This window comes from Sceloporus occidentalis, unplaced genomic scaffold (genome assembly GCF_023333645.1).
Source record: "Sceloporus occidentalis isolate IW3139 unplaced genomic scaffold, rSceOcc1.0.p SCAF_8, whole genome shotgun sequence".
NCBI lineage: Eukaryota > Metazoa > Chordata > Lepidosauria > Squamata > Phrynosomatidae > Sceloporus > Sceloporus occidentalis.
Window position 1 is genome coordinate 8,388,276 of NW_028316988.1, and position 22,514 is coordinate 8,410,789.

Consider the following 22,514-nt stretch of genomic DNA (forward strand, 5'->3'; position numbering starts at 1 on the left):
CAGAGCTGATCCCACAAGCAGTCCGCCTTTAGATTGTGGGATATTTTATTGTGTTGCCTGGTCTGTGATCCTTTGCATTCTCAAATGGAGAACTTAAAAGGAGATCTGCTGGCGTTTCCCAATCGAGACTTTTTGTTTCCTTCTTCTTATGGGAAAGTGATTTTGCAGAGTTCCTCATTCAGAGGCCTGTGATCATGAATGTTGGCTTTCCTTCAAGGGGACCTACTCATGATCTCCATCTATTGCTAGAGAAAGGAAGAGTAGTAAAGAAATAATAAGAAGGAAGTAATAAGAACTAATAAAGGAAGGAAGGCAGGCAGGCAGGCAGGCAGGCAGGCCCTCTTGGGTTGGGCACCTGCTTTGGATGGAAAAGATTGGAGGTTGAGATGATGGAGATGAGATGAAATGAAAGTGACTCAAAAGAGAGATGCAGCCCCAGCAAGCTCTCTGTCCATCTAAAGTCAAAGGCTTCCATGGCCGGCATCCATAGTTTTTTGTGGGTTTTGGGGGCTATGTGGCCATGTTCTAGCAGAGTTTATTCCTGACGTTTCGCCAACATCTGTGGCTGACATCTTCACAGATGATGTATTATGTACCTTCCCTATGGAAAAGCTGCCCTTTCAAACAGGCAGCCCTCCTTCCGACCACCATTTTGAGGGGGAGAGAGGCCTCCTAGAGAGAGCAGATGTGCTGGACTTTCCCCCTTCCCTACTGCCATTCCCTTCTCCTTTTGTGTCTTGTCTTTTTTAGGTTGTAAGCCTGAGGGCAGGGAAATGTCTAATTCACACATTGTAAGCCACTCTGATAGCATTTCGGCTGAAGAGCAAGGTATAAATAAATGTAATAATAATAATAATAATTATTATTATTATTATTATTATTATTATTATCTCTGTCCATGTTCAAACCATCATTTGGGACCAAAGGAGACGTGCTTAGTCAGCTCTCTGTCCATGCTCAGAGGCATTGCTGGAGACCAAAGGAGACATCCTGCCCCTAGAAAACACTCTGTCCATGTTCAATGGCATCCTTTGGGACCAAAGGAGACATATAACCCCTAGTGAGCTTCCTGTACATGCTCAGAGGCATCATTTGGGATCAAAGGAGACATGCAACCACCTAGCAAACTCTCTGTCCATGCTCAGAGACATTGTCAGGGACCAAGGAAGACATGAATCATGATGATGATGATGATTACTTATATACCACCTTTCTCCCAGTCCAAGGACTCAAGGCAGCTAACAAATTTCAGACAGTCTAAAGTTAAAATAGCCTAAAACATTAAAAGCACAAAGTTTTAAAAACAGCAATCAAATCATTCAAACCATTGTAAAATGTAAAAATGTAAAACGTCTACATGCATTTAAAAATGTAATGTATGTAAAACCTCTAGCAAGCTCTCTGTTCATGCTCAGAGGCATTGCTGGGGACCAAGGGAGACATGCAACCACCTAGCAAGCTTTCTGTACATGCTCAAGGGTATCACTTGGAACCAAAGGAGACATGCAGCCCTTAGTGAGTTCTCTATCCATGCTCAGAGGCATTGCTGGGGACCAAGGGAAACACACAATCCCTAGCAGGCTCTCTGTCCATGCTCAGAGGCATCATTTGGAGCCAAAGGAGACATGCATTCCTTAGTCAGCTCTCTGTCCATGCACAAGGACATCATCTGGGACCAAAGGAGGCATGCAACCCTTACTGAGCTCTCTGTCCATGCTCAGAGGCATTGCTGGGGACCAAAGGAAACAACCCCTAGCAAGCTGTCAGTCCATGCTCAAGGGCATCATCTGGGCCCAAGGGAGGCATGCAACCCTCAGTGAGCTCTCTGCCCATGCTCAGAGGCACTCTTATGGAGAAAGTGGGGAAGCTATGTGCCTGGAAGCAGTGTTTTTTCAGACCAGGAGCAAAGAGGCGGAGATGGTACCAGCCAAGCCCTCCTCCTTCTTTCTCCTCCTTCTTTCTCCTCCTCTTTGGAGGCTGCCCTTTCATTCAGAACCTTGCCTCCAAAGTGACCAGTTTCCCTGGGTTCCTCTCTGCAAGAAAGATGGGGCTCTGTCCGCTCCGGACTCTGCTCCAGATCTTGCTCTGCCTCTCCCAGGTAAGTGGGCTCAGCATCCCTCCAAAAATGGGGAGACTCCAGAAATTGCTGTCTCTCATCTGCCTCCAGGAAAGCTCCAAAATATAAATATAAATGCATGCCTTGCAAGAGGCTTTGGGTGCATCTGCACTGCTGGGATGATGCGGGTTGATCCCAGTTTAAAAGCCCTGGGCCTCCATCCTCATGCTTTCAGGGAAGCTTCTTGTTGCTATTGTGTGCCTTCAAGGCCTTTCTGACTTATGGAGACCCTAAGGCACCATTGGTCTTTTCTAACTAGATTTGTTTTAAATGGTTTTAAATTCATGCACAGTTTAATTGCATTTTCACAATAACACTATCTATCTATCTATACACACACACACACACACATATATTACATATGGAAAAGTACTTACTGACTACATCTTTGGTCTTTTTTCTTACTAGATTTGTTTTAAATCAGTTTAAATGCATGCATACTTTAAGTGTATTTTCCCAATAGCTTTGTGCCTGTTTTTGCTTCTGGGAAAGTCCTTGCAACTGGGTTTTTGTGTGCCTTCGTGTTGCTTCTGACTTTCGGCAACCCTAAGGTACCTTTGGTCTTTTTCTGATGGATTGGTATTAAATGGTTTAAAATTCATGCATAGTTTACTTGCATTTTCACAAAAACTTTGTGTATGTTTTCACTTGTGGAAAAGTACTCACAACTGGGTTGTTGTGTGCCTTCGTGTTGTTTCTGACTTTCGGCAACCCTAAGGCATGTAGAGTTGTATCCTGGGGTTTTCTTGGCAAGATTTGCCATTGCCTTCCTCTGAGGCTGAGAGAGTGTGACTTGCCCAAGTCATGGCTGACTTGGGATTCATGGCTGAGCTGGGATTTGAACCCTGGTCTCCAGAGTCCTAGTCCAGCACTCAAACCACTATCTTCCCAAGTGAATGCATACAGAGGAATGGGCTACTTGGAAGCGTCTTTTGGATGCATCTGCACTGCTGAAACGATGCAGTTTGGTCCCACTTTAACTGCCATGGACCCATCAGGGTAGGTTGTTGTCATCGTTGTTGTGTGCCTTCAAGTCTTGTCTGACTTGTGCCGACCCTATAACTTTTTATATGCTTTTACGTATGGAAAAACACCTTTGAGCTGAGTGGTTTGCGTGGCCTGACTTATGGCAACCCTAGTGTATGTAGGGTTTGTTCAGAGGAGGCTTGCCACTGCCTTCCCCTGAGGCTGAGAGAGTGTCACCCAGTGGGTTTCCATGGCCGGGATTCGAACCCTGGTCTCCAGAGCCATAGTCCAACACTCAAGCCATTGAGCCTTGGACAAGGACATTAAAACCGCACTGGCTCTCCAGGATTATATTATTACAGTCCAGTAATATTTTGGGTCCCCAGATTTGCTACCTTTGCTTCATGAGGCCATAAACAAGGTTTGAAGGTCCCACTTTCTCAGCATCTGAGATTAAAAAGATATACTGCGTTGGGGAGTGGAGGTTCTGCCTAGTGGTTAGACCTAAAATGTGTTTCCTAGGAATGAGATCTCTTGCGAATTTATGGCGAACCCATGAGTTTCCTAGGATTTTCTAAGACAAAGAAGACTCAGAGGTGGTTTGGTCAGTGCTTTCCTCTGAAACATCACCTGGATTCATTGGCGGTCTCCCATCCAAGTACTAACCACCACTGACCCTGCTTAGCTTGCAAAACCAGACAGGAAAGAAAACTCTTAATTTACATTTTAGCATAAGAAAATTTCACAGATGATGGAGCATTACCTTCCATTTGCAGATTTTATCTCTGTTTTGAGATATTAGGAGATTATAATCCGCAGGACCGGAAATGCAGAAAATGCAAAATCTGTACCTTCTTACAAAAGTACAAAACAAAACTGGTCCAAAACAAAAGTACAAACCCGATCCTATACTTTCTTGTTTGGGCGAAACCAAGGAATAAGACAGATACTGTCTTACTGGTGCAAAAGACAAGTATAAACCCTTTACTTTCTTACTTTACTTTCTGTTGCCCAAAGGTCCAAACAGAGACTTTCTTATTGGTGCCAAAGAAAAGTAGAAAGCCTATACTGTACAGTGTTTTCTTACTGGTGCAAAACAAAAATACAAAACCTATACTTTTTTATAGGTGCCAAACAAAAGACCAAAACAGGTACCTTTTTATTGGTGCAAAAGGAAAGTATAAACAGGGTGAAAAACGCAAAAAAGGACAATAATCAGGGTGAAAAATGCAAAAAAAAAAGAAAAAAAGAAGCAGGAATAGGATGGATATAGCCATGCAATCTTTTCATAGCTATTCCAACAACGATGACAACAACAAGCCTTTATTACAGTTGACAAACCATAAGGCAAAACAGCAACAACAACGACAAGACCAACCCAAACACTCCAATAAATCTACAGCGCTATATAAATAAAGCATAATAATAATAATAATAATAATAATAGTTATATACATTTTATACACCTACTTGTAAGATTGCGAGCATCCCTTATTGGAAACGAAGAGCGAACCGTATCAAAATGAAACAGTCAGGTATAATTTTTAAGTGCAAATAAAAGCCTTTGAAATGGATGTGTTTAAAATTCAGGACAAACAGGTATGATTAAAAGAGATAAAATATTTGCTCTGTATAGATGTTATAGTGTGTGTGTGTGTGTGATGGATGGATAGATAGATAGATACATAGATAGATAGATAGATACTCATCCCTCCATATTTGATATTGGCGGATTTGATTATTCACGGATTTGATCAATATGTTCTCTCTAGGAATATCTAGGTCCTCTAATGCAACTCTATGGTCAACTTTAACTAAAAGTTGCACTGAAAGACCTAGAGATTCCCAGAGAGAACACTCTACTAGGCCTTTGTAGCTCCTCCAGCGCAGTTCTATGGTCAGTTTCTGTCGGACGTTGGCTACAGAGTTGCTCTGGAGGACCTAGAGATTCCTAGAGAGGTGTCCTCTCAGGTAAAAACATGTTGTTTTTGTTATTTGCAGTTTCCCCATATCCACGGGGGTCTTGTGCGAGGCCTAACCCCAGTGAATATGGAGGGACAAGTGTATATGGTAATGATAGCCAGCTCCTACTCATGGTTTACACAGAGGTGGAGAAGGGCAAACAGGCGCATTACAGGAAGCATGACTCATATCTCTCTGCAAAGATGCACAACTCTCACACATTTGCTGTGTTTTGGAAAGGACTCAGGCAACGGCCCCCGAAACACTTAGTCACAAATTCAGGCTAGAAGTGAGGAAACCACAAACGGCGCATAAGTGCCGCTGTGCACAACTGAGTTGTGAGATTTTGGAAGACCCACAACAGGATCCGGTTGTGTGTAAGGCCAAAGGGAAAGGCTGAGGATGTTGTCGATTTTCTGCTGGCCTTCTGGATAACATCATTCGTTTTGTTTGCAAAATTCCTGTCGGTTCTTATCTTTTGCTCTGTATCTGTGTTTACTTGTTCTGCCGATAAAAGGCTTTTGTGCAATGTCCCAGAATCTCATCCTGGAGGGCATAAGGGGGGAAATGCATGCTGCACCCCACCTTGAAGGAAAGAAATAATAATAATAATAATAATGTCCCATTAAATATAATGGCGCAGCAAAACGGTGCATATAAAATGGAAAATCAAGGTCTGCTATATGGGACTTATACCTTTGGGGAATATTTTCAAACTGTGGATGCTTGAATCTGTGGATAAGGAGGGTTGACTGTAACAATGACAACAACAACTGGATATGTTACAACTAGACGGATTATCCATGATCATTAGAGGAAAAGCAATTGAGAAATGGGAAAGGGATTGGGAAGTAGTCTTCAAATATTGTAAGGAGACATGTGCAACGTGGAGATCATAGGAAAGGATGCAGCCGTTTGCTTTTGCCTGATCCTACTTGGAAGGGCAAGATTTTGCCCTCTCCTCTTTCCCCATTGAGTTACTGGAGAGTAAGATGCTTTTGCACGTCGAATTCAGTGCAAAGGCTGCAGTGGCTCACAGCAATTTGCAGCAATGGCTTGCAACAATTTGCAGCAATTGAAGTAAGCCAGGGACAAAGGAGGAGGAGGGGAGAGATACTGGCACATTTTAAACGCAGCTAATATATATGTATGGCTCTACATAGGGTTGAATTGGACTATCCCAGCCAAATTGGGATAGTCGAATAGTATGGAGCTTCACATCCTCCCTGTATATTCTGCAATGTAGTGTCCTTCTCCTCCCCTTTGTGTCTGCGGTTAATAGACATTTTTAAACAATCCCAACTATATTTGTGAGTGACATTTCATTTGACCTTCAGGAAGGTGCTCTAAAAAGATGGCGCATGGACCATCATATGGGCTTTCCGCACCACATGCGGGAAAATTTGGGGCTGTGTGTAGGTTGGACCCGAAAATGCCCCTCCGAGCCACGCATGGTTTCTTGCATGAGAGCGTGGGGGTTGTAATAAGCCACATGGGCCACGCACTCCGCAGTGTGACTCCCACGTCGCTGTCCTTTCCACTCTCCATGCGTAAAAGTTGACCTGGCCAATGTTTCAGCTTCAGTGCTGCTGTCTTTTTCTTAAACAGAAAGAAGAAAAATAAAAGTGCCGTGTTGTTTCCGCTTTCACAAGCTTCTGCTGCTGAACGGTTCTGGAAACTTGCTTTATTCCCCCCTCGTAGCCACACTTTCTGAGCGAAGACAGCGGGAGCTTCGTCACTGTGGTTTTCTCACATAACCTATTTTTTAATATTTCCCCCCAGTGCCACCGAAACGTATGGGCTTCCGCGCAACCTCCTGAGACTGCAAGGTTTGCTGCAAGGGCTCCAGATCCCGAGTGGGAAGGACTCACGTGCCGCTGAGCAATTTCCTTTGCAAAAATATATAGAGCCACGCAAGGGTTTCGCTTCCCCCTTGGAGTCCGTCCCATGGTCCAATTGGCCATTGGTTTGGACAGGCCACTTCATGGCCTTTTGTGGGAAGGATGCAGCCCTCGAGAGATGGTTGGCCCAGCTAGTGTTGTAATTGTAAATCTGAGCTAGTGTTGGATTGCAAGTCCCAGCTAGTGTTTGGATTGCAAGTTCCAAATAGTGTTGGACTGCAAATCCTAGCTAGTGTTAGATTTCAAGTCCCATCTAGTGTTGGATTGCAAATCCCAGCTAGTGTTGGATTGCAAATCCCGGCTAGTGTTGGATTTCAAATCCCAGATAGTGTTAGACTGCAAGTCCCAGCTAGTGTTGGATTGTAAATCCCAGATAGTGTTGGATTGCAAGTCCCAGCTAGTGTTGAACTGTAAATCTGAGCTAGTGTTGAATTTCAAGTGCTAGTTAGTGTTGGATTGTAAATCTGAGCTAGTGTGGGATTGCAAGGTTCAGTTAGTGTTAGACTGCAAGTCCCAACTAGTGTTGGATTTCAAGTCCCAGCTAGTGTTGGATTGTAAATCCCAGCTAGTGTTGGATTGCAAATCCCAGCTAGTGTTGGATTTCAAATCCCAGTTTGTGTTGGGTTATAAATCCCAGCTAGTGTTGGATTGCAAATCCCAGATAGTGTTAGACTGCAAGTCCCAGCTAGTGTTGGATTGTAAATCCCAGATAGTGTTGGATTGCAAGTCCCAGCTAGTGTTGAACTGTAAATCTGAGCTAGTGTTGAATTTCAAGTGCTAGTTAGTGTTGGATTGTAAATCTGAGCTAGTGTGGGATTGCAAGGTTCAGCTAGTGTTAGACTGCAAGTCCCAACTAGTGTTGGATTTCAAGTCCCAGCTAGTGTTGGATTGTAAATCCCAGCCAGTGTTGGATTGTAAATCCCAGCCAGTGTTGGATTGTAAATCCCAGCCAGTGTTGGATTGTAAATCCCAGCCAGTGTAGGATTGTAAATCCCAGCCAGTGTAGGATTGTAAATCCCAGCCAGTGTTGGATTGTAAATCCCAGCCAGTGTTGGATTGTAAATCCCAGCCAGTGTAGGATTGTAAATCCCAGCCAGTGTTGGATTGTAAATCCCAGCCAGTGTTGGATTGTAAATCCCAGCCAGTGTAGGATTGTAAATCCCAGCCAGTGTAGGATTGTAAATCCCAGCCAGTGTTGGATTGTAAATCCCAGCCAGTGTAGGATTGTAAATCCCAGCCAGTGTAGGATTGTAAATCCCAGCCAGTGTAGGATTGTAAATCCCAGCCAGTGTAGGATTGTAAATCCCAGCCAGTGTTGGATTGTAAATCCCAGCCAGTGTTGGATTGTAAATCCCAGCCAGTGTAGGATTGTAAATCCCGGCTAGTGTTGGATTGTAAATCCCAGCTAGTGTTGGATTGTAAAGCCCGGTTAGTGTTGGATTTCAAGTCCCAGCTAGTGTTAGACTGCAAGTCCCAGCTAGCGTTGGACTATAAATCCCAGCCAGTGTTGGACTGTAAACACTCCAGAGTCAGAGTCCAACACTGAGACACACGATGTTTCCCAATTTATGGGGCCCTTAAGCCAAAACGTCAGAGCACAAAACACTCTAAAATATTGGCCATCGCCTGGTCCCCCAGATATGATTGGATTCCAGCTCCCATTGGCAATGCTGACTGGAGTTGCTGGGCATTGCAGTCCAACATCTTGCAGGGATGCATGAATCCCATCTCTGATCTAGACTACCACTCCTGGCAATAATTCAAGCAACCAAAGGGTTTCCTAGATGGTCTAATATAATATAATATAGGATAGTGTGATCTACTAGAAACTGACCAGAGATCTGTTGGCAGACTCTGATCCCTTTCCCTTCAGTTCCTCTGGTGTCTGATATCAAATCACACCAGCTCTTTTCATTTCAACCATGTTTCTTTGGCTTGTGTGGCAGATAAGATAAGGACTCTCTGTAATGATCCTCCTTCTTGTGGTCGCTCTTATCATTCTCTGCCGAGATCTTGATCCGTCTCCTCTGGGTACAAACCGCAGAGAGGTTGGCCTAAAAACAACCTGTTGTTGGCAGGAGACCTCATTCCTTCTTCATTCCCCTGCCCTCTTTGCGAATGTTTTTTGCAACCGAAAAGGGTTGCAAATGCTGCGGTTTTTCTATTGCTCCGCTGCCTTTTCTTCCGTGATGAGTTTGCTGAGCTACCGATTAAAGAAAGGTTTATATTTGGGGATCCGCAGTGGTTTGAGTGTTGGATTACAGACTCCATGCTCAGCAAGTCACACTCTCTCAGCCTCAGAGGAAGGCAAAGGCCTCTGAGCAAATCTTGTACAGTGGGCCCTTGCTATCTGTTGGGGATTGGTCCCAGGACCCCCTGTAGATACCAAAATGTAGTGGGGCTGAGTGAAATGGTGTCCCTTCTAAATGGCAAAATCAAGGTTTGCTTTTTGGAAATGCTCTATTTTTAAAAAATATTTTCCAAACTGTGGATGGTTAGGATCCATGGATAAAGAATCGGTGGATATGGACGGCTGACTGTAATAGGTTTTCCTTAGGGCCACCATAATTCAGGAATGACAGCAACAAACCATCTCCCTAAGTCTAAGGGAAATGAAAACGCTATGACTTTGAGAGATCTGAAGTTCCCAGGATTGTTGAATCATATTGGAAAGGGATCCTATAGGTCATCAAGCTCCAACCCCACATTCAACGTAGCATTTCCATTTCCATCATCCCCAGCAAGGAGCGATCGAGGGTCTTTCTGAAAATGTCCCCACCATCTCTGTCGGCAATTGGTCTCCATTGCTGAACCACTCTTACCATCAAGAAGTTCCTTCTAAGGTCCAGTTGCAACCTGCCATCTCCTGTAACTTGAAACCATTAGACCTGGTCCTACTTTCTGGGCCAGAAGACAGCAAACCCACAGCTTCCTCTCTTTGAGGATCCCTTTAGATCAGTGGTCCTCAAACTTTGGTCCTCCAGATGTTTTAGACTTCATCGTCCAGAATTCCCAACTGTTGGTTACAATGGCTGAGGAGTTTGGGAATTGAAGTCCCCCCAAAAACCTAGAGGATCAAAGTTTGGGAACCACTGCTTTAGATATTTGAAGAGAAACTGCCAGCATAGATGCACTCAGACGTCTCTGCTCACCGTCGGCTGCATCTGTCCTGAAATAATCCAGTTTGACACCACTTTTAACTACTACCTATGGCTCAATGCTGTGGCGTTCTGGGAGCTGGAGTGTCTCCAGATGCTTCTGGAAGTCCTCCAAATGCTTTCTTTAAAATTAGTTTCAGAGGCTTCTAGGTTAGATGTCTTGGTAGGGACCTCTTCCACACTTTTGCACTTTTGCACTGTGCCAGTTGTCATTTTTCTGCGTAAGAGCTTTGAATGTCAAGAAACTCCTACGCCTGAGTTACACTCACCTCCCTTTTGGAAACAACATCACTGTATAAACAGCCGGCAATAATGTCACTTTTTCCACACAGATGAACAGTTTGGTTGGGCTTTGGTAGACATCCTCAACTTGCAAGGGGTCATGTCCATCTGTTGACTCCTACAAAGAGTTAAAGTGGTGTCAAACTGGATTGTTTCTGCAGTGCAGATGCATCCCTAGCCAGCAACCTCATTTCTCACCTATTCCCTAGCATTAAAGCATCCCAACCTTTAGAGCAACAGTGCATCTCTTGCATTAACAATGACTTTGGGGACATTTTAGTGTCCTTCTGAAGCTCAGGACATCAAATGATGGTCCAAACAGGCACCAGATACCATGGCTAGAATCTGGGTCAAATTGGGCTAGAATCTGGTTTGGCAACCCTATTTGGTCATGAGTTTAGCTAGCCCTGGACTCTCTTTCTTACAAGGCATGGCCCTTGTAATGCCTTCCAACTCTATGATTCTATGGAGTTTCTCACACTGGGGCTAATTTCGGCATTAAAGCGCATTGAAAGCGTCCCGCAAATGAAGTGGAAATGTCAAGTAATTGCACGAATGATTATCACATGCAATTGCACAAATAAAGCAACATTGGAAGTGCATTGTAGCTGAAATCCCGAAAGTAAAAAGGTGCGCGTTGATGCTTCTTTGTGGCCACTTTCATGGCGGGTTTTCTGCGACATCGTGTGAAATCGTTTCACATTTTCCAGGCTATACACAGGGTAAATTCACAATCTCCTTTGTGTGATAAAGTCTTATGATTCTCTCCCCCTGACTCTTTATCACTTTATTATTATTCAAACTATACATAAGGTACTGATGGGAAACCCAGTGAGGCTGGACTTGGAATCGGCTCAGACATTAGGATCAATTGATTCCTCTGTGAAAAAGCGGAATATAAATAAATTATTATTATTATTATTATTATTATTTCCGCAGGTGTCCTCCCTGCCATACACCCCACAGATCCATCAGAGATGCCAAAATCCACAAACCGAGCACTATGTTGAAGCCATCGATAGATGTTGCCGATCGTGTCCTCCAGGTAATGCATTTCTTACCTTCCTAAATATTAACTAGTGGCATGAATTCACCCTGGGGATGTTGAGATTCCTGCATGTGCTTAAGTATGTTAAGGATGAAAAGATTAACCATACATACTTAACTATAAGTCGACCCCATGTATAAGTCGAGGCCAAGTTTTGGGGTCACAATTATTGATTTGGATATGATTTGGATTTGGATATGACCCATGGATAAGTCGAGGGTAAAATCTAGGGGCATGTAACAAAGGCTGTAAAGGATGATGCAAAGGAAAACAACGCCAAAGCAGTTACAAACTTCTAGCAAGCATAACTATTTGTGCTCAAAATAAAGGCTAGATGGATGAAAAAACAGAGGACCAGTGATTCCAGGACAGGTTAGGTTTTTGCCTTTCACCAGGGAAGGTCCCTTTTTAAAAACAAGTGTTCAAGTACAGTCCTTAGGGTACCTATATTGATCCATGGATCAATATCGATTCAGGTTTTTTAGGCCAACTTTTTGGCTAAAATTTCTAGACGTATACATGAGTATATACAATATTTGGACATTATGTACGGTGCAGAAAACACAGTTGCCTGTGAGAAAAGCAACCAGGTGCCATTTTTACGTGAAATAGCAATTGAAAAACGGTCTTTCTTGCAAACTGTTTTTGCACTTTGAATTCAGTTTGCAGCAACTGAGGCAAGCTGAGGATAAAGTCAGCTGGGCCATTTTCAATTTTCAGTTCCTCTCCTCTTCTACCTTCCTCTGCAGAGTTAAAGCAATGCAAACTATGTTTGCACTTTGAGGTCACTTTGCAGCAACTGAAATAACTGAGGACAAAGGCGGTGAAATGGGAGGACTAGAGGAAAACTGGGACGTTTTAAAAGCAGCTGAAAAGTGGGATGGCAGGGGATTAAATGAGACCATTCTTGCCAAATTAGGACAGTAAGTATGGAGTTAGTGATGCCTGGCTGAACGAGGAAGAAATCAGTCAATTGCATGGAAGGAGACCAAGTTTTGCAAAGTATGGAAAAAGACCAAGCGTGTGTTTTGACCTCAACACGGAAAAGAGGTCCAAACTTGCAATCTTCCCGAAGGAAGAGAAAAGGGCAATGGTTCAGATTCGCTCTTTCCATTGCGCTGCTAACCGACCCAAGACTTCCAGAAAATGAACCAGTAAACAAACAAAACAATTAAATATACATGTGGCAAAGTGTGCAGTCAGCAATCGCTTGCAATCACTGATGGCCACAAAATGCATGTTGCAGAATTGCAGAAAATCTTGAGACCGCTTTTCGGACTCTGGGACGCTCTTGGAGGGCTGCGCCAACCCTCAAAGGACGGACGCAAAAACGGGAAGTTCGCTTCTGGGTTGGAAAAACGGGTTGGGTTAGTTGTTTGTTTTAGATGTTATCGGCACGGCGGGGGCATCCTTTGACCTATCTGAAAGAGGAACAGCTACTCTTTAGAGGCTGCTGTCAAAGGCATTTCACCTTCCCCTTTTTCATTTAATGTTATTTTTCACAAAGAGGGCAGTTTGGAGCATAGTTTTGTGCTTCTGATATCCATTGGGGTAAAAAGTATAATAAACCAAGGATTGCGGATCTTGTTGAGAAATCGCTGCTAGTATGCCGTCAGTTTCCTCTACTCTATTTATTTTATACATACATACATAACATTCACATTTTACTTCCTTGAATGTGACGGCTCTTTTGCTATTTTACCTATTTTACTTATTTTACTATTCTTATAGCAGTGTAAATGTATTTATAGTAATTTACTACTCAGCAAGTTTTTATTGATTGATTGATGACTGATTGATTTCATTTATACCCCGCCTTTCTCCTCGGAGGGACCAAACGCTCGCAGATAAAACCTATCACATTATTATAAAATTCAAACAATTAAAACATCTATATATAAAATATACAATAAAATATAATATAAAATGGCATAAAATACGGTTACGTTAAAAACAGGCTAAAAACCCACCTGCTCCATAAAAACCACTCGGCTATGTTTAGAAAGCTTGCCGACATAAAAATATTTTTACCGGGCAGCAAAAGGTATCTCCTTGTTTTGTTTTTAATTGAAAAGGTTGTTATACAGTAGACCCTTGTTATCCGCTGAGGTTTGGTCCCAGGGCAAAATCCATGGATAAATAACAAAATCCATGGATGCTCAAATCCCATTAAATACAATGGCATAGTAAAATGGTGTCCATTATGTAAAATGGCAAAATCGAGGTTTGGTTTTTGGACTGAAAATATTTTCCAAAGCATGGATGCTTGAATCCATAGATAAAATAAATAATAATAATAATAAAACTTTTATTTATATCCCGCCTCACTGTTGATGAACATTGAGGTGACTTACAACTTAAAACTTACATACAGTCCCATATCCCTAGTCCCACCCTCCCCTTAAAACTTAATGGCATAATAAAATGGTGTCCCTTATATAAAATGCCAAAATCAAGGTTGGTTTTGGGGAATTTATATATTTTAAAAATATTTTCCAAACTGCGGATAAAAAATATCTATTGATACGGAGGGCTGACTGTATGCGTTGCTCTATTTTGGATTTGCTGGTCTTATTGCATTGGATTGCAATACAACTCAGCCCTGTATATGAATCGCTGTGTGGATGCAGTGTTTTGATAACACCCCCAACAGATTGCAGAGAAACCATTCCTCCGTGACACGGAAAGGTCCTGAGCATACAATGAATATTTTGCTTTCCTAGTGTCCCTATTTTGATGGTTTTCTCATCCATCTTGCAGGTTCCCGTGTACAGCGCAGGTGCAACGAAAGCATGGACACTCAGTGCATTGAGTGTGAGGAGGGGATGTATACTTCAGCTTGGAGTAGAGCCGAACGGTGCTTCAGCTGCATCCCACCGTGCAAAGCAGGTAGGCAGCAACAAAAGAGGTCTTTTGGAGTTTCCAAGCCTGAGTTTGGAAGGTCTTGAAGATGGGAGGTGGTGGAAATGCCACAGAAGGCCTTCAGTACACGCCATTTGGAAACATACTTTTGCAGACTGCAGGACTGATGTTGGATGAAGAAGATTCTTGTTGACAGACAGGGAGAGATCTGTGCCAAACCTTGGTCCTCCAGATGTTTTGGACTTCAGTTGAGCCACAATAGCCTGACTTTTGCATTGTCTTCTAATAGTTAGGCCTCTTCCTTCCTCCATTCTACCTGACCTGACACCTGTTTTTCTCCCTTGAAACCAGGATTTGTGGAAGTGAAGGAATGCACTCGCACGCAGGACCGGTTCTGCTGGTGTCGCTCTCACCAGTTTTGTGCGATCAAACTCTCCCAGAGCTGCTTGCAGTGTGTGGAGCACCATCCCTGTGCGAAAGGGTCTGGAGTTGTGAAGCCAGGTAAGTCTGAGAGCAACCACCGTTTACATTGGTGGCGACTGGTAAGACCAATAAGGAATAAAGGTCCTTCTAGGAATAGATGGATTGGTGCTAAAGGCAGGGTTGCCAGTGTGAAAGGCCTCCTGTACATCTAATGGTTATGTAGAAGCGGGGACTTCAGAACAGAATATGACAGTTCATCACTACTGTTTGATCGCAGCTGTTTCAGCACAGATGAAATCATAGCAGGGAAATACTTTTCTTAGAGCAACCCTAAATAATAATAATAATAATAATTTCTGCTGTGTTGTGATCACTCTATCTCATCATCCTGCAAAATTAGTGTTGAACTAATTTGATGCTGAAGTTGTGGTGTCTGCCTGGACTTCCTGAGTTATGCAAAGGCTGACTTGATGGTTTTACGTTTCCTTGCGGAGTGACTCCAGGCATTCTGGGAACAAGGCCAGAAGGAATAATAATAATAATCTAGACTTCTTGGCATCTTTGCAAAGCATTATATCAGTTCAGGCAAAGAAAGCAATCTCTGCTTTGCACGCAGGAAGCGTTGGGCTCTGCACAAAGGGAAGGAAGGGGAAGAGGAAGTTTGCACAAAAGACAGTGAAGGGCAGCAAGTCCCAGCAACAGAACTGATAATGTTCAGGGACATTTGCCAGATCTCAAAGAGCCTGGTTCCTGAATCTCTTGATTTCAGGCAGGAGCCAAGGGTGCAGATTCTCCAGCTTTGGACGGCTTGGTTCCAGTGCAAAAGGAGTGGTAACAGTCTCCAGTTCATCCAAGTTTGCAAGCCTGAAGTGATAGTTCCCTGCACTTTGCAAACTCTCTTGGCAAGAATTCAACTCTCCTTGAATCAAGAACTCTTTGAGTCAAACATGTATAAGTTTGCATGTCGACATGACAGGTGGCTAAAGGTTCATGTCTGTATTGCAAGGGTTCATTCAGAGTATGTTTCTGCTAAAGGTTAATTTGGTTGTTGTTAACTGCCCTTGGACTCATGGTGACTCTGGAGTTTATCATACTGTGATTTGTGTGTCATGTTTTACTAGGGACTGGTACCAGCGATGCGCAATGTGCTCCCTGTAATCCCGGCACATTTTCCGACGTTGAATCTGCCACTGCTCTCTGCAAGCCCCACAAGAAGTAAGTCAGTCTCTTCACCTGATGCTCACATTGAGTCCTCTTTATCCGAAATGCTTGGGTCCAGAGGAATTTTGGATTTTTGGTCTTTTCCCTTTAGATTTTGGAATATTTGCATAGACATAGAGCTAGATCAAAGACCCAAGACAGACGGGATGAAAGGGGCTTGGCGGTGGCGATCCTAGGGTTCCAGACCACACAGCAACTGCACGGTCCGGAAACCTAGTATGTAACAGCAGCGGCCTGATGGTGGGGTCCCGTTTACACGGGTGCTGCCATCTTGATGCAAGGGACATGTAGCATCCACACGTTCTTGTGCAACGGTTATGTCATGAGTGTGCCAGTAGCACACTCGCAACGTAACCTGGGCGCCGCAAAAAGAACCCAGAAGAACCGGGTCCTTTTTACTCCAGAGGGATGTTGCGCTGTTTGGCAGTTGCGGCGTCCCTCCGGAGTTAAAATGGCCGCCTGCAGACCGCTGTTTTCAGGCGGTCTGTCTTGGCCCTTAGAGATGGGATCAAGTCTAAACACGGCATTCATTTATCATTCTTCTACAGCTTGAAGGTAGTTTTATACATAATATATTTCATAGTTTTGTGCCGGAAACAATGTTTGCGCACATCGAACCATCCAAAAGCAAAGGCATTACTATCTCAGCCGCCCGTTTTGGGTTATTTTGGATAGGCAGTCAATAGAAGCAGATTCTCCCCAGATTTTCCCAATCGAATGATCTCCTTGCAAAAAGAAAAACAACCTTTAGATATTATTATTTTACTTTATTTGAAGGATTCATATCCTGCCTTTCTCTGACAGTGGGATTCAGCACACACAAATGACTGTCCCTCGGATTTAAAAACAACAACACAACAGCCATCGGACAGTCTATAAAACTTTATTCCTACTTTAAATTAATGTTTAACCACCATTCGTTGGCTTTCAAAGCTTTTGCTGGATTTGTCATCTGCCCTTGCTTTGTTCCTTTCTTTTTTGCAGATGTAAATCAATCCTGGTTCCTGGAAACAGCACCAATGATGCCCTTTGCAGCGATCCCAATGACGGACCCATTGACGCTGTAACACATGCGCCACACAATCCATTTACCAGCAAAAGAAATACAAAGTTGCCACCACTGTTGTCTGTCACCGGAGATCCAATGCTGGACATCAAGCAAGACGCTTCAGGAGACATTTCGTCTCTTGCTGGTGAGCATCAATAAAGCAAAGGATGGAGAAACATGGTGCTCCTGGAGTTGATATTCCCATCATCCTTTGCCCTGGATGCAGCTGCCAGGAATCAGAGATTGCAACAACATTCATAGGTTTACAAGGTCCTAGCGATGCACTAAGTTGTCAACTGGAGCTGCATCTAACTTTGGTCCTCCAGATGTTTTGGACTTCAGCTCCCAGCATTCCTGACTGTTGGCCAAGCTGACTGGGGCTTCTGGGAGTTGAAGTCCAAAAAAACACCTGGAGTACCAAAGTTTGGGAATCGCTGATCTGCCTTGGACTGTATTGAAGTTGCAGAGGAATTCCAGCATAAATATTATGCAACGATTCTTTGCCTAAATGTTTAAGACTTCTGTATTTCTTTACCTGTTTTCAGGTTGGTTGGCTGGAGTGACGTTTCTCGCCGTCGCACTGATCGCGGCGGCACTTCTTTGCCTGGCGTTTCGAAAGAAAGGTATGACCTTAAAACAGTGTGTGTGTGTGTGAGTGTATTTGCAAGGAGAGAGGCTAAAATCAACTTGCAATCTTTTCCTTCCCAACAGACCGAGATTGTTCTCTACCGTGTGCCAAAGAGAAACAGGTCAGTGCCAGTGTTTCATCCCCTATAAATGAGATTCTGCGCATAAAGGTCTTTGTTGTTGTCCATTAAAAGAAAGGTCCAGAAATGGGGGAAAGTGTGCCTATTTCTTTGTGGAGGGTGGCAGTGATGCCATCCCTCACATTGTCCAAAACGGGGAACGAAAAGTGATCTTCTCCACCTCCTTTTCTCACCTGTGAGACCTGGAAGTTCAGCAACTTTGAGGCTCTGGGTTGGACTTCAGCTCTCAAAAGCCCTGCTCAATGTTTGGTTATTCTGGGAACTGCAGTCCAAAACATTTGGAGGACCAAGGTTGTTTGAGGAGGTGGTTTTATATATATACCTATATAGAGATATATTCTACAGGTCGACATACATACAAACACTACCTCTCTTTCTCTCTCTCCATATAAATATACACTGAATATATAAATAAACTCTATCGCTGCAAGGTGGATGGATGGAGTAAAATGGCATATTGTTTTGAAAAAGCAAAATGAAAGAGACACTATGCATTTTATATTATGTATGTGTGTTTAGATGTATGTAGGACAGAAAAATAGGGATAGATATTGACGAATGAAGGGGTCAGATGAATGATTCAAAATAATAAAATAGAAGCAGGAATCACATCAATACAAGGGAACATGGAAACCTGACTCCGACAGGCAGCGCTCCATGCTTTTGGCGGTCAGTTCATTGCTAATTCCACATTAATGATTCTCTTTCTGGCCAAAGAGAGGAGTCCCAGCGGTGGCATTTGTGCCGTTTCTGGGAAACGCTTGTGATTTTGACTCCCCAAAGGAGCAATTAACATGAGATATTTCTCTGCCTCTGGAAAGGCTCCAAGGGGTTCTTGCCTCATGGAACAAATTCCTTGCCTTTCCTGGAATCCTTGCAATTCAAAGCCCAGAAACGAGCGGCAAAAAAGGAGCGCACTCTTCTGCGAAACTACAGGTCCCAGGATTCCATGGCACTGAACCATGGCAGTTAAAGCAATGCCAAACTGGATTATTTCCGCAGTGCGGATGCAGATGGAGTCTTCTCCGCTCCAAGCTGAACATACCCAGCTCACAAAGTTGATCCTTACAGGGCTTGGTTTCCAGACCTTTGACCATCTTAAACTGCCGCCACACTGCAGAATTAATGCTGATTGAGATTGCTTTAACTGCCATGGATTCCTGGGATTTGTAGTTTGGTGAGAAGGTGAAATGTCCCACCAAACTATAAATCTAAGAATTCCAGTGTAAAGCAGTCTCAGACTGGATTATTTCGGCAGTGTAGACACAGCCTTGTTCACCCTTGTCTCGAATTGTGGTGCCCAGACATTATGTCCAAAGCAGAATAGCCATGATGCTATTGCCAAAGGATCAAAGTTTGGGGGTCACTGTAGACATTGCACTCCTATTGACGCAGCCTGGGATCATATTGGCCTTGTTTGTTGCTGCATCACATTGTTGGCTCATGTTCCGCTCCTGGTCTACTCTGAGATTTCCATTATACTCTCAATGCTCTCTGTTCTCTTCCAGCCGTTCTCATTTAACGAAAAGGGACTGGGTTCTTGGGTCCCGGATGCCAGCGCTCTGGGCCAGGAGGAGCAGAACCTCTTACAGATCTCCGCCTCGTCCAGCAGCGGCTCTTTGGAGAACCCAGCTGGGTCTGACAGCGGCATTAGTAATGCACATTCGGTGGGAATGGAAACCGAAGGGCTGCAGCAAAGGTTCGCTCCGTCAAACGGCTGTCTGCACCACGGCGGAGCAAATTTGGGTAAGAAATGCCACAATTGCAGATGCAACAGAAATGCGCAACTGAATGACAGCAGCGAATGCTACAACCTCCCAATATATTTGCTCTGTCTGTAGGAGCCCAATGCACAGGCATCCCACACTGGAATCAATGAACTCACATCACTAGAAACTATTATTATTATTATTATTATTATTATTATTATTATTATTATTTATCATAAACTCAAGGGACTCAAGGCAGCAAATAATAATATGCAAACGTTCCTATCCTTGGGCAAAAAGAGTGCTTTGACGCACGGAGACGTTTCGCTGAGAGAACAGTCCACCATTGCAAGAATTTTTATAACCTGGGACCTTGTGCGTATATGCGCATGTGTGCGCACGCATGCAAAAATCCAGATTTATTTGGACCGCAAAAATTCTTTGCATGATTGTTAATTATTTTTTTTTGCAAAGTGGTCCTTCAATAATACTTTGATAGCCAAGGCTATCAAAGTGGCTTACAATTTGTTAATTAGACAATAATAATAATAATTCACAATTCACAATTCAGAAAGGACATTGAGAAACTGGAGTGTGTCCAAAGGAGGGCGACAAAAATGGTGAAGGGTCTGGAAACCATGAAACCCTATGAGGAAAGACTAAGGGAGCTGGGGACGTTTAGCCTGGAGAAGAGAAGGTTAAGAGGTGATATGATAGCCCTGTTTAAATATTTGAAAGGATGTCATATTGAGGAGGGAGCAAGCTTGTTTTCTGCTGCTCCAGAGAACAGGACCCGGAACAATGGATGCAAGCTACAGGAAAAGAGATTCCACCTGAACATTAGGAGGAACTTCCTGACAGTAAGGGCTGTTCGACAGTGGAATGCAATTCCTCAGAAGGTGATAGAGTCTCCTTCCTTGGAGGTCTTTAAACAGAGGCTGGATGGCCATCTGTCAGGGATGCTTTGATTTGGATTTCCTGCATGGCAGGGGGTTGGACTGGATGGCCCTAGTGGTCTCTTCCAACTCTACGATTCTATGATTCTATGCTATGAATAATAAAATTTATTTATATCTTATGGTTCTCTTTCTCTTTCGGCAGAGCAAGCTGGCGGTGGTGGCGAGACGCGCGTCAATGTCAGCTGCGTGGTCAGTGTCTGCGGCGCAGAACACAGTTTGCGATTCCAGCCAGCGAACGGTTTGCATGCTACGCATCCCAGACCTCACACTTTTGTGGAAGACGAAGACCTTCCGCTTTCGACGGAAGAAAGTCCAGAGGAGAAAGATTCCAGCAAACAAATTGCGGTGGAAGTGGAGGACAGCATGGACGTTATCAGTTACGGTGAGGAAAAGCCGCCGCCGCTGAGCGTACAAGACGCCGGCATGAAAGCGGCATGAAAACTGCGCCGGAGGCTGATGGATCCCATATAAAATGGTTGAATGAGTTCTTGCAAATCAGCTTTAGGGGAAAAACACTGTGGCCAACCTTCGCGGCTGGAAATCTCAGTTGCTTCTTGCAAAAACGGAAAGACTTGGACACAAAAGAACCTCTTTTTATACATAAATTCCAGATTTTGTAAAGGATCGTCAGACAACGGAAAAGATTCTGGGGTTCTTTGGTTGCAGACATGTTCTCCGCAACTTCAGGGATGTGACCCCGAAATGTCCCCTTTGCCTGCCTTTAAGCAAAACCTACTGTATTGTGACTCGGCTTCCCAGTTGTTGGCTCACTGCAAGAGGTTCTGGGTTTGAGTCCTGGCCAGCCAAGAAATGCTACACATGTGTGTGTGTGTTTTGGAGAAGGGTTAGGCTTTCTACCTTGCATGCAGAAAGTCCCAAGAAATTCCCAGAGAAGGACAATCCTAAGACTTTGGGGATCCGCTTATCCTTAAAAGATCCATTAAAGATCCATGGATCAGTGGCTTTCCTTGGAATAAATCCCATTTCCTATGTCCCCGAATGTGAAAATTTAGATTTTATTAAGAAACAGCAAGACGATAAGTCTGTGGTCCTACTTTTAATGGCAATAAAAATTAACGGTCAAATAATTAATCAATAATTGATGATAAACAATTAATTTTTGATTCATTTTTATCAGTTGTTTAGTAATTATTTATTAATAATTATCAATAAATAATTGAATAATTAATTAATTATTAATAATTACTACTAAATAGTCAATTGTTATTAATAAATAATAAATAAATAATTGATAAAAATGAACAATTGCAATGGTTGCGTACTAACCAAAAGGCCAGTATATATATTATATATTTCACCAAACGTCATTTATTTTGTATGCCCTGTTTTAAAACTTGTTTAGGTCCAGTTTCAGTTTTAATTCCCATTTTTATATTTCATTGTAAATAGTGAATATATATATATAAACGATGGGTTGTTGATAAGGAAGTTTAAAAAGCCATAGCTGTATATAGAAAGTGTGTGTGTGTGTGTGTGTGTGTGTGTGTATATATACATATATATATATTAAGAGAAAGAGGTCTGCATAGCCGTGGCAGTTAAAATGGTGTCAGACCGGGTTATTTGCTCAGTGTGGATGCTGCCATGCGTCGAACTGAGCCTTCCTTTTTGTGCAGTTGGTCCGTCTCTTTTGCAAACATTTTTATGGAGTCCATTTTACTGGATTTCTTTTAATTCTGTTTTTTCCTTAATTCCGACTTTTTTTGTTATCGAAAGAAATCTGTTAATGAAGGAAAAGCAGAATGTTTGTTTGTTTAGTAGCATCTTTCTGAAAGCTTCTGCCGCAACCCTTTGCAGGACAACCAAGTGGAGACTGTGGATCATTGTGTGTATTATTTGCAAAATGCAAAAAAGGATATCCTTCCCTGATTGCATGGACTTCATTCTCCCACTTCAGCATAGAAATTCACTGGCTGACCTTGGGCAAGTCACATATTCTCAGCTTCAACTCCAAGTCCTAGGTATTCCTTCATGGTAAAAGGGGGGGGGGGGGGGTTAGATGACCCCTGGGAATCCCTTCGAATGCTAGGCTTTATCCATGGCAGAATTCCTGCTATAGCACACCTTTCTT

The 22,514-nt window shown here is 43.2% G+C and overlaps 1 protein-coding gene across 1 annotated transcript; it reads left to right on the forward strand.

The window, feature by feature from the left end:
* Positions 1-2,016: 2,016 nt before the first annotated feature.
* LOC149307780 (tumor necrosis factor receptor superfamily member 1B-like) lies at positions 2,017-21,498 on the forward strand. The gene is made up of 10 exons (XM_089536938.1): positions 2,017-2,098; positions 11,325-11,430; positions 14,194-14,322; positions 14,647-14,796; positions 15,840-15,933; positions 16,924-17,132; positions 17,533-17,610; positions 17,699-17,736; positions 19,263-19,500; positions 20,565-21,498. The coding sequence occupies exons 1-10, from the start codon at positions 2,045-2,047 to the stop codon at positions 20,858-20,860; spliced, it is 1,392 nt and encodes a 463-aa protein (XP_089393064.1). The 5' UTR covers positions 2,017-2,044; the 3' UTR covers positions 20,861-21,498.
* The last annotated feature ends 1,016 nt before the right edge of the window (positions 21,499-22,514 follow it).